Source organism: Mustela nivalis (genome assembly GCF_964662115.1).
Source record: "Mustela nivalis genome assembly, chromosome: 20".
In the NCBI taxonomy this organism is placed as follows: domain Eukaryota; kingdom Metazoa; phylum Chordata; class Mammalia; order Carnivora; family Mustelidae; genus Mustela; species Mustela nivalis.
The window spans coordinates 6,930,111-6,942,318 of NC_139039.1; the positions used below are offsets into that span (position 1 = coordinate 6,930,111).

At 33.7% G+C, this 12,208-nt stretch overlaps 1 protein-coding gene across 5 annotated transcripts in view; it reads right to left on the reverse strand.

Moving 5' to 3' along the window:
• Positions 1-12,208, reverse strand: part of ADAM2 (ADAM metallopeptidase domain 2) — a 142,177-nt gene that overhangs the window by 104,412 nt on the left and 25,557 nt on the right. For 4 of the 5 annotated variants that reach the window (XR_014306693.1, XR_014306694.1, XM_082715326.1 and 1 more), the window contains exons 5-7: positions 7,937-8,013; positions 7,355-7,523; positions 2,444-2,500 (exon numbers count right to left, since the gene is read on the reverse strand). Coding sequence is in view for 3 of the 5 variants with exons in the window: in XM_082715326.1 (XP_082571452.1) it covers positions 2,444-2,500; positions 7,355-7,523; positions 7,937-8,013 (303 nt within the window). In the remaining 2 variants the exon portion in view is untranslated. The remainder of the gene's footprint in view (positions 1-2,443; positions 2,501-7,354; positions 7,524-7,936; positions 8,014-12,208) is intronic. The other variant, XM_082715328.1, reaches the window with a different exon arrangement.

The window sequence follows — 12,208 nt, forward strand, 5'->3', positions numbered from 1 at the left end:
AAAACGATGGCTATTGGTGAGGATTTGGACACAAGAGAACCTTCTTGCACTGTTGGTGGAAATGCAAAGTAGTTCATCATTCTGGAAAACAGCATGGCGTTTCCTCAAAAAGTTAAAAATGAAAATATGCTACAATCAGCAGCTGCACCAGTAGATATTTACCCAAAGTACACTAAAATACTAATTCTAAGGGATGCATAAACTCCAATGTTCATAGCAGCATTATCTACATAGCTGAAATATGGAAACAGCTATATCCATTGACTAATGAATGGATAAAGAAGAAATGGTATATATACAAAATGGAATATTACTTAGCCATAAAAAAGAATGAAATCTTGCCCTTTGCAGTGACACGGATGGAGCTAAGAGCATTATGCTAATACCATATGATGCCACTCATGTGTGGAATTTAAAAAATAAATTATTTAAGGTGGGAGGAAGATTAAAAAACAGAGAAGTTCTTAACTATAGACTATAGAACAAACTACAAACTGATGGTACCAGAGGAGAGGTAGATGGAAAGATAGGTGAAATAGGTGATGAGGATTAAGAAAGGTACTTGTGATGAGGACCAGGTGTTGTATGGACGTGCTGAATCACTATATTTTACACCTGAAACTAATATACTGTTTGTTAACTAACTGAAATTTAATCAAAAGCTTCATAAAAAGATAACATAAAATATGTTAACAGCTAAAAGGAAGAACTAAGGAAAAGGAATATGATACATGAACAAAATGAGAATAATAACAGACATAGAAATTATAAAAAGAAATGAAACAAATTCTGGAGTGGAATTATACAATAAGTGAATTGAAAATTCATTAGAAGTGTTCAACAGCAGATTTGAAGAGACATAGGAAAGAAACAGCAGGTAGGATAATTGAAATTACTGAGTATGAACCATGAAAACTATAGACCCCAAGAAACAATCTGGGGGCTTCAGAGGGGAGGAGGGAGGTGGTTAGGGGGTAATAGGGTGATGGATATTGGGGAGAGCATGTGCTGTGATAAGCGCTGGTTGTTATACTTAACTAATGAATCCCCAGACACTGCATCAACGACTAATTATGTACTATGCAGTGGCTAGCTAAACATAAATAAGTAAATAAATAAATACCTAACTAATGAATGCATAAATAAATAAAATTAAAATTAAGTAATAAAAAAATTACTGAGTCTAATGACCAGAGATAGAGAGAGAAAAAAAGAATTATGAGACACTATTGTGTGTAAAAATATATTAATATGGAAGTCCCTGATAAAGAGAGAATTTTTAAGAAACAATGGCCAAACCTTCCCAAATTTGATGAAACACATGAACCTATAAATCCTGGAAGCTTAACAACACTAAGAAGCATAAATCCAAAGAGAACCATACCAAGACACATTATAATCAAAGGCATTATAATCAAACTATCAAAGCTAAATACAAATATAGAATATTGAAAGCAGAAGAGAGAAGTAATGATAAGATTATCAGTCAGTTTTTCACCAGAAACCTCAGAGTTCAGGGACACCTGGCTCAGTAAATTAAACATCTGACTCTTGATTTCTGCTCAGGTCATGGTCTCAGGATTGTGAGATGGAGTCCCACATCAGACTCTCTGTTGAATGTGGAGTCGGCTTCAGATTATTTGCCCTTCCCCCTTTCTTTCTTTCAAAAAAAAAGAAAAAGAGAAACCTCTGAGGCCAGAAAACAATAGGATGATATATTTAAAGAAGTGCTAAATGCAGAATGATGCAGTCACTTTAGAAGAAATTCTAGAAGTTTCTTATGAAATGAAAAGAACTCTTACATTATGATCTAGCAATAATACTCCTTGATATCTCCCCAAAGGCATCAGAATTTAAATCCACACAAAAACCTGCATATGGATGTTTATTCAGTTTGGTTCACAATTTTCCAAACTTGGAAGCAACCAAGATATGCTTCAGTAGTTAAGTGTATAAATAAATTGTAGTATATCCAGATAATAGAATTTCACTCAGTGCTGAAAATAAATGAGCTATTAAGCCATGAAAAGGCATGGAATAAAGTTAAAAACATATTACTAAGGTAAATAAAACTGTTTGTAATAGCTACATACTGTATATTTCAATTACGTGACATTCTGAAAAAGACATAACTATGGAGACAGTAAAAAGTTCAAGTATTCCTGAGCATTAGGAGGATGGGAAGGATAAAATTTACTAAATAAATAAATAAAATTACATTCTAAATGTAGCAGTTGTTTTAATCTACATTATTTATATAAGGCTAAGAATAAATTTATAGAGATTTGATTTCCAATTTACTACTAATTTAAATTTAAATTTAAAATACATTAAAGCAAAAATGGTCATTTATTGTCATTTGTTAAAAATTTATTCCAACTTTTTATAACCCTTCATTGTTAATTTAAATGGACATAAAATAAACAAATGAAAATATACTTACCAAATTTTTTTCTACTACAATATGCATTTCTATATACTGAGAGAACTCTGAAAGTGGCTGAAAAAAATCCACAAATTTTATATCAAAATTGAAGTATTACTTGTTTTAATATATATCACTGTTTCATGAATTCAATGTTGCAAAATACAATTTTAGATATAAAAAAGAATTAGATAACTTAACCAAAACTTGCCATCACTGAATCATTTTCAGAAATTTTGCATTTGTCACTTCTTTTGTGCTTGATCAAATATTTAATTTATTCAAAAAAACCTTTCTTTTACTTCCATTGTCCATATTCTCACTGGTATTGGGCTATTTGTATTATTTTCTCTAAGGAAACTTTTCCATTGACTTTCCATTACAAGATGATGTTTAATTAGCTTAAAAATTATATTAAACTGTAGTATGTGGTCCTAATAGTTTTTTCTATACCCCAAAATAGTGAAGACACAGCTCTGAGTCTAGAAGAGTGGGATTTCATTTGAAAGATAAAGTTAGTGTTTGTATAATTTGCCCAGAAAAATGTCTGCAAATTAAATTAAAAAAAACAAACAAACAAACACTATCCAACAGAGATTCAAAATGACAAACTTTGTTAAATCATATCATAGGTATCTCAAGATGTACATTCTGGATTTCGTGTGATCCACCTTATCATGGTGGTTAAATTAGGCACAAATGTGAAGTCTAATGGTATTTGAAATCTGGCTTATCATTTATGTGACTTAGACTGTTTCCCAAAAATTAGGATAAAGTAATAATTGTTATTTACTATTAATAAAATTACTTATATTCATCATTATTTTTTGGTGAAGAAGGAAGGCACTGGAGAAAACATATAAGACAGTCTTTGTAAGCACTTAATATATGTATGGAAAACTTCAAATATTTTGTTACTAAAATAGCATACATTTACATTACTGGAAAATATTTGGAAGCAAAGAAGGATCATCAAATTTCAGAAACTGAGTTTATCAAGTTTATTTTAGTGTCTACATGTTTTCTTCTTTAAACTGATATTTAATCCCTTGAAAGTTCAAAACCATTCCATTTTAGGTAAACTATTTTCCTTAACACATAAAAAAGGACAATTAAAGAGGGAAAAACAAATCTGGGGTTTAGTGGAGAAGAATAATAATGATTTTAGTAACTTAAAGGAAAAAGAAAAGTTGAGAAAGATCAGAAAAACAAATTTAGGGATCACTAATTACTCATTTTCCCCCCTTACTTTAAAATTCTCTTTCTTGGCCCAAGTGTTGGAGATTTGAGGATTTTATTTTTAAAATGCTGATGCGAGGCCTGGGTGGCTCAGTGGGTTAAAGCCTCTGCCTTAGGCTCAGGTCATGATCCCAGGGTCCTGGGATTGGGCCCTATATCGGGCTCTCTGCTCAGCAGAGACCCCGCTTCCTCCTCTCTCTCTGCCTGCTTCTCTGCCTATTTGTGATCTCTGTCTGTCAAATAAATAAATAAAATCTTTAAAAAAATAAAAAAATAAAAATGCTGATGAAATCCCCGTATGGTCTAATTGGTTTCTTATCATTTCTTCCAAAGTTAAGTGCCAAACGTTGCAAAATAGTCTTGTCTATAGGACTCTATCCTTTAATTAAAGTCCCTAAACAAGTAAGTGACACTACCTTACTGGCCAATAAAACATTTAAATTAATTGAGAGAAATAATATATTAGTGAACTGAGGGATTCAAATTTCTTTGTTTTAATGAATGTAAGTGTTGTGGAACATTCCCTGAAGTAATTCTTGACCTTCAAGATGAGGATTGGTTAATATTTAGTTAATAACAATTTATTTATTCATTTAATGAACAGTATGCTTCTATGCAGAAAAAAATACACAGTCCATTCTAGCCAAATAAAAGCTTAAGACAAAGGTGCATAAAATAATTTGAGAAATTGTGTGTGTTGGAAAAGTGAGAAGATATTTGATTTCAAAAGATCTCTAAAACTATTTTATTTAGTAAGAGAAAGTAACCATATACAGAGACAAGTTATTTATACATCTGTTATGTAAAGATGACTCCAATTGCAGGCAAATTTGCTTTAGTCAAGTAAATACTAAAGAATTGAATCCAAGCAAGAAGATCATATAATGCTATCAGATGATCCAATTGCAACATATATAGATTAAAGATTTAAGTTCAAAAAATGTAGAAGTCATGGGTAGGAATATTTAGGGAGTGAGAAGGGACATAAAGATAATTGATAAGTAGACATGATAGAAGATAGATAGATGATAGATAGAGGATACAGATATATATAGATCATAGATAGATGATGATAGATAGATGATATCTATCTATTATATAGGAGATACTCAGATATACAGATGATACACACAAAGATACATAAACAAATAGATGATAAATATATATAGGTAGATAGATAATATGTATTTGCGTATTTTAACATGAGATAACTCAGGAAAAATTTTAGAAAGAGTGGGAGATCTGTAAATCACAGTAGATAAATCCATGAAAAAATATATGACAAACAAATGAAAACCTGAGACATAACATAAGAAATATCAGTATCTAGAATGTGATTGTGTAAGAAAAAGTCAGAAAAAGTAGGATGGAATGAAAAACAGGAGAGTTTTATCAGAGAGTAAAGTGAGTCAAAAATTCCAGAGAGTTTTTATTTTATTTCACCAATAACATACTTAATGACAGTAGACTTAATCCTTTCCACCTAAGATTGGAAAAAGACAAAGATATCTCTTCTTACCTATTCAACATCGTACTTGAGGTGCTAACCAGGCAATTCAGCAATGAAAAATAAGTGAAAGTTATCTTAATTGCAAAAGAAAAAATAAACTACCTTTATTGAAGATGACATTATCTTATACATAGAAAACTACAAAAAGTTCAATAAGAAAACTAATAAATAATTTAAACAAGTTTGCAAGATAGAAAACCAGTACAATGAATTCTGGAACTAAAAAGAAATTTAAAAAAAAATAAAAATTTAAAAAACAAAAGCATTATAAATAAATAAATGCTGTGTAAGTACATCTAAAAAAAAGAAAGAAAATCTGTACATATAAACCAATAATTTTTGAACTTTAAAATAAAAATTAAATGTACCTTAATATTTTTTTAAAGATTTTATTTATTTATTTATTTATTTGACAGACAGAGATCACAAGTAGGCAGAGAGGCAGGCGGGGTAGGGGGAAACAGGCTCCATGATGAGCAGAGAGCCTGATGCGGGGCTCAATCCCAGGACCCTGAGAACATGACCTGAGCCAAAGGCAGAGGCTTTAACCCACTGAGCACCCAGGCGCCCCAAATGTACCTTAATTTTTAAATAAAAAATATAGAAATAAATTTAACAAAAGAAGTTTTGACAACAATTTGAAGACTGAACAATATAAGACATTACAAAATGAAATTAAAGTAAACCTAAAAGTAAAAGGCTTTTCGATGCTCATGGATAGAAAGAGTTAATATTGTTAAATGTTAAATTTCCCAGAGCAATCTACAAAATCCTATCTAGCTTTTTAAGGGAACTTAAATAAATAAAATTTAAAATTTGTTTAGAAATGAGTACTACCCCAAATATCCGAACAGTCTCATAATAGGACATCTCTGAAGAGTTTACACTTGCTAATCCAAAACATACTTCAAAGGTATAGTAGTTAAGAAAAAAAAAGTGAGGTTCTGGCATAAAAATAGACACACGGATCAATGAAACATAATTGCAAGTACAGAAATAATCTCAAACATTTATGGTCAACGGATCTTTGGGTAAAAAAAAGCTATGAAAATTCAGTGGAACAAAGTATAGTTTTTTCAATAAAAAGGTGTTGGGAAAACCAGTTTTCAAATAAAAAATAATGAATTTAGAAGTCTACCTCACTCTTTACAAGAATTGACTTAAATTGGATCATATATTAAAATGAAAGAGATTAAACAATAAAAGTTTTAGAAGAAATACAGTAATGAATTTTCTAATTCTGTGTGATAGTTAATTTTACCTGTCAACTTGCTTGGACCACAATGCTCTGAATTGTAATTAAACATTATTCTGGATGTTTCTGTGAAGGTGATTTTAGATCAGATAAACATTTATATTGGAGGACTTTGATTAAAGAAGATTATCCTTCAAAATAGTTGAAGCTCATCCAATCATACATACACATATATAGGCATCTTGGTTATGTTTCTCTGGAAAATTTCTGCCCTGAAAGATACCCTTAACTACTGTATTTGTAGAGCTGAGATTGTTGAAAACCAAGTTCAGAATCTCATTTGTATGAATGGACGAATTATAACACAAACTGAACTTCCAATGTTACATGTGTCTACTGTTAAATTATGGACATTGATTAGGAGGAAATGAGATCCTGAAAACCGGAATAAGGACATATGGAAAGATTCTGATGAAGCTGAGATTCACTGAACCCCTGAATTCTGATGAATCTTCTTTGCCAGTAGAAGTAACCTCTCCATCCCTGAATGTTAAGATCAACCCTTTCTTTAAGATAATGTAATGACCTGTCTTGAGGCAGTTGCTTTAAAAGATGCTGGTGATTCTCCTCAGGACTCTAGATATGTATCTTCAAAATTTATGTGAATTGAAATTGTGTTAATTATTTGACATTATAAATATGGAGAAAGGAGTGTATCTCCAGACAATAAAGATCTAGATATCACAAGTAAAAAATGCAACTAACAGTAGAAAATGCCAACTTGGAGTTCTAAAAAATTGAATGACTAGTTGTAAGGCTTACAATGGAAGTCATGATGTTTCTGGTGCATCTATCTATCATCCATCCATCTATCTATCTATCAATCATCTATAATCTATATTAATGTAAATAACTTGTACATTAGAAACATACATTGTTTATATTGCTGCATATCAATAATCATATATTTTACTCAATCACCTACCTCTATGCTTTGTATTTTATAGGGCATTTCTCTTGACTCAATATCCTTCTCAGCATATAAAGAAACATCTTTATTCTTATGTTCTACTTGATAAATCACATGTTCAAAACCAATTGAAGGTTCCAAGGGCTCAATACCATAACTTACATTTTCAAATTGTAGTAAGCCCCTACAAATTTCAAAAAGATAAGTAAATAAGTAAGATAATGCATTTTTAAAGTCAACACAATAAATACAAAAATGACACTGAATGAGTTTTAATAGTATGTAGATTATTTTGAGTCTTAGTCTTAGATGGTAATATAGGAAAAGATTACTGAATATCCAAATACTTATTGAGTAGCACAGATTAGTAACATTATTGGTATTCGCTTAGCAATTAATATTTTATGGTCTACAAATATATCAAAAGTCTTAATTCAAGATTGGGTAGGAGACATTATACGAATTTGCATATTCTGCTTTTCCCCTTAGAGTTTCCCACAATAAGTCATGCCTCACTTTAGAACCCCTGAATATAATTTTAAAAATTTAAAAATTTCTAAAACACTATTCTACTTCATAATCATAAAATGATATAACCTGAGTCCAGTACATGTGCTAACAATCACCATAGAATTTGGATAACCTTCAATATACCCTTGGTAGTAGCAAAAGTTCTGAAAAAGATAAAATACAAAAAGATAAAGATAAAATACATGCACCACTATTACAATAATTCATTAAAATAATTCATGTTAAAGGAACTACTTTCAAATATTTAACACATATATTTTATTTGTGTGTATGTGTCAAATACTCATTGTTTCCAAAATAGATTTCTAAGATTATTAAATGAAGATTTGGTTCAATTTTCCAAAAAAATTTCCCTGCAGGGTCAAAAAGAATTAAGTTTGTACTGATTTTGAAAACTTCAAAATTGCTCCCAACTACACTATTTTCAAAGGGTAATCATAAAATATTACCTCTCGGTATTCAGAGAATTAAAACCTTTAAGTATTAAAAAGGAAAAAAGAGAATTAAGTACTTTTCATATTTTTTCCTGTTAAAAATTTAACATGACATTTGCAGTCATTAGGATCAAAATAAAAATCATTAAAAACTTTTTCTCCACTCTCTTCACTTAATTTTGCAAGATTGAGGTTTTGGGACTTCATTGAGATAAAAAGCTTCTGCACAGCAAAAGAAACAGTCAACAAAACAAAGAGGTAACCCATGGAATGGGAGAAGATATTCACAAATGACACGCGAAACAAAGGGCTGATATCGAAAATCTATAAAGAACTCCTCAAACTCAACACTCAAAAAACAGATAATCACATCAAAAAATGGGCAGAAGACATAAACAGACATTTCTCCAAAGAAGATATACAAATGACTAACAGACACATGAAAAAATGTTCATCATTATTAGCCATCAGGGAGATTCAAATCAAAACCACACTGAGATACCACCTTATACCAGTTAGAATGGCCAAAATCAACAAGACAAGAAACAATAAGTGTTGGAGAGGATGTGGAGAAAGAGGAACCCTCTTACACTGCTGGGGGGGAATGCAAGTTGGTGCAGCCACTTCAGAAAACAGTGCAGAGTTTCCTTAAGAAGTTAAAAATAGAGCTACCCTTTGACCCTGCAATTGCACTACTGGGTATTTACCCCCAAAGATACAGATGTAGTGAAAAGAAGGGCCATCTGTACCCCAGTGTTCATAGCCCCAATGTCCACAATAGCCAAACTGTGCAAAGAGCCAAGATGCCCTTCAACAGATGAATGGATAAAGATATGGTCCATATATGCAATGGGATATTATGCCTCCATCAGAAAGGATGAATACTCAACTTTTGTATCAACATGGACTGGACTGGAGGAGATTATGCTGAGTGAAATAAGTCAAGCAGAGAGTCAATTATCCTATGGTTTCACTTAATTGTGGAGCATAAGGAAAAACATGGAGGACATTAGGAGAAGGAAAGGAAAAGTGAATTGGGGGAAATTGGAGGGGGAGGCAAACCATGAGAGACTGTGGATACTGAGAAACAAACTGAGGGTTTGGGAAGGGAGGGGGGCAGAGTATAGCTGAGCCTGTTGGTGGATATTAAGGAAGGCATGTATTGCATGGAGCACTGGGTGTGGTGCATAAACAATGAACCTTAGAACACTGAAAAAATAAAATTAACTTTTAAAAAAAAAAAGATTGAAGTTTAAAAAAATGATTCCAAAGGAGAATTTTTTTTCTTTTCAGAATTACTTGAGTGTAATGCCAGAGTAGCATGCATCAATTCTCTCACTGATAACAAATATAAATTCTGGAAAAATAATCTTTAAACGATCACTACAAAGGATGAAAAGTAAAGTAGGGGTCAGGGAATCCAAACTAGGAAGAAGAAAGCTGCATTTTCTTAATTTGCATTTGTAATGACTTTCAACTGAGGGCACTCCACAAGGCAGGGCAGCATAAAGCAGCTAATGTTCAAACAACAACCAAAACAACAACAAAAATTACCAAGTGTCTAGAAACTGAGATGCAATATTCAGGAAAGGAGGCGGCATAAAGTTAGGGCTTAAAAACGGGTGCTATTAACATAGGTGTAGGTTCTTTTCTTACCTCTAAACTGAGACTATATGAAAGAAATCTCAAGTAGCTTAGCAGATACTAAGACCAGAAAAACTGGAGGAACTAAGGAGAGATTTTTGGCTATCACCAAACACAAGACAGTAGAATTTAGAAACTGGTTCCAATCAAGTTAATTGTCTGCAATAGTGGGAATAAAAACAGTCACATGGTCCAATGTGTCATCGAATATGGTCAGTATATGATTTTAAAATATTGCATATATGAATAAAAGAAAAATGTGGTCCACAGTCAAGAGAAAAATCCAAAATAGAACTGACAAGGAAATAACTCAGGAGTTTGGAATTAGTAAAGAAGAAAAAAAAGGCATGAAAATAGATATTAAAAATGTGATCAAGAATATAATGGATAATTTGAGCACAATAAGGAAATTCAGCAGAGAAATAAAGGTTATAAAAAATGTCAACTCTAGGGGTGTCTGGGTGGCTCAGTCAGTTAAGCATCTGCCATCAGCTCAGGTCATGATCCCCAGGTCCTGGGATCAAGTACCACATTGGGCTCCTTGCTCAGCAGGGAGCCTGCTCTGCCTGCCACTCCCCCTGCTTGTGCTCTATCTCTCTCTGACAAATAAATAAATAAAATCTTTTTAAGAAGTCAACTCTAAGTTTTAGAACAAAAAATGTATTTAAAATGAAATATAGTGTGACATCTAGGTGGCTCAGTCAGATAAGTGTCAGCCTTCAGCTCAGGTCATGATCCCAGGGTCCTGAGATCAAGTCCTCCCTTGGGTTTCTTGCTCAGCAGGGAGCCCACTTCTCCCTCTGCCTGCTGTTCCTTCTGCTTGTGCGCTCGCTCTGTCTCTCTCTTTCTCCTACATACATAAATAAATAAGATATTTAAAAAAAATTAAGATAAAATAAAATGAAATATACTGGGTAGGTCTTACCTGCACAGTGGAGAAGGTAAGAGAAAAGTTTAAAAAAAAATACCTAGAGTATGAGCTTATGGATATTATAATGTCTGAAAGAAAGTTAAGGAAAAAAAGAGGCTTTAAAAATTAAATGTAGTTGGGGGAGGAGTCAAGATGGCAGAGAAGTAGCAGGCTGAGACTACTTCAGCTAGCCGGAGATCAGCTAGATAGCTTATCTAAAGATTGCAAACACCTGAAAATCCATCGGCAGATCGAAGAGAAGAAGAACAGCAATTCTGAAAACAGAAAAACAACCACTTTCTGAAAGGTAGGACCGGCGGAGAAGTGAATCCAAAGCGACGAGAGATAGACCCCGGGAGGAGGGGCCGGCTCCGGGCAAGCAGCGGAGCAACCGCGCACAAAATCAGGACTTTTAAAAGTCTGTTCCGCTGAGGGACATCACTCCAGAGGCTAAACCGGGGCGAAGCCCACGCGGGGTCAGCGTGGCCTCAGGTCCCGCAGGGTCACAGAAGGATCGGGGGTGTCTGAGTGTCGCAGAGCTTGCGGTTATTGGAACGGGAAAGCCGGCTACAGAGACAGAGCCGACTGTAAGCTCGCAGCTCGGGGTTACCATGAACCGGTCGCAGGCTCGGTGAGCTCAGAGCGCGGCCGGAGGTCAGGCAGACGGGAGTAGCTGGGCGCTGTTCTCTGAGGGCGCACTGAGGAGTGCGGCCCTGGGCTCTCGGCTCCTCCGGGCCAGAGACCAGGAGGCCGCCATTTGTATTCCCGACCTCCGGAACTCTACGGAAAGCGCTCAGGGAACAAAAGCTCCTGAAAGCAAACCCGAGCGAATTACTCACCCCGGCCCTGGGTAAGGGCAGTGTAACTCCGCCTGGGGCAAAGACACTTGAGAATCACTACAACAGGCCCCTCCCCCAGAAGATCAACAAGAAATCCAGCCGAGACCAAGTTCACCTACCAAGGAGTGCGGTTTCAATACCAAGGAGAGCAGCAGAATTCCAGAAGAGGAGAAAGCCAAGCACGGAACTCATGGCTTTTTCCCTGTGATTTTTTTTAGTCTTGCAGTTAATTTAATTTTTTTCTTTTTCATTTTTTGTGGTTATTTTTCTCGCCTTCGGGTAAAATTTTCTTTTTTAACTGTTACCTTTTTCTTTTTTAACGATTTTTAATAGTTTATCTAATATATATATATTTTTCTTTTTTACATTTTTCTTAGGTGTTTTTTTTAAATTCTTTTCTTTTTTTTTTTCTTTTTTCTTTTTTTTTTTTCTTTCTTCCTTTTTGAACCTCTTTTTATCCCCTTTCTCCCCCCTCATGATTTTGGATCTCTTCTAATTTGGTTAAAGCATA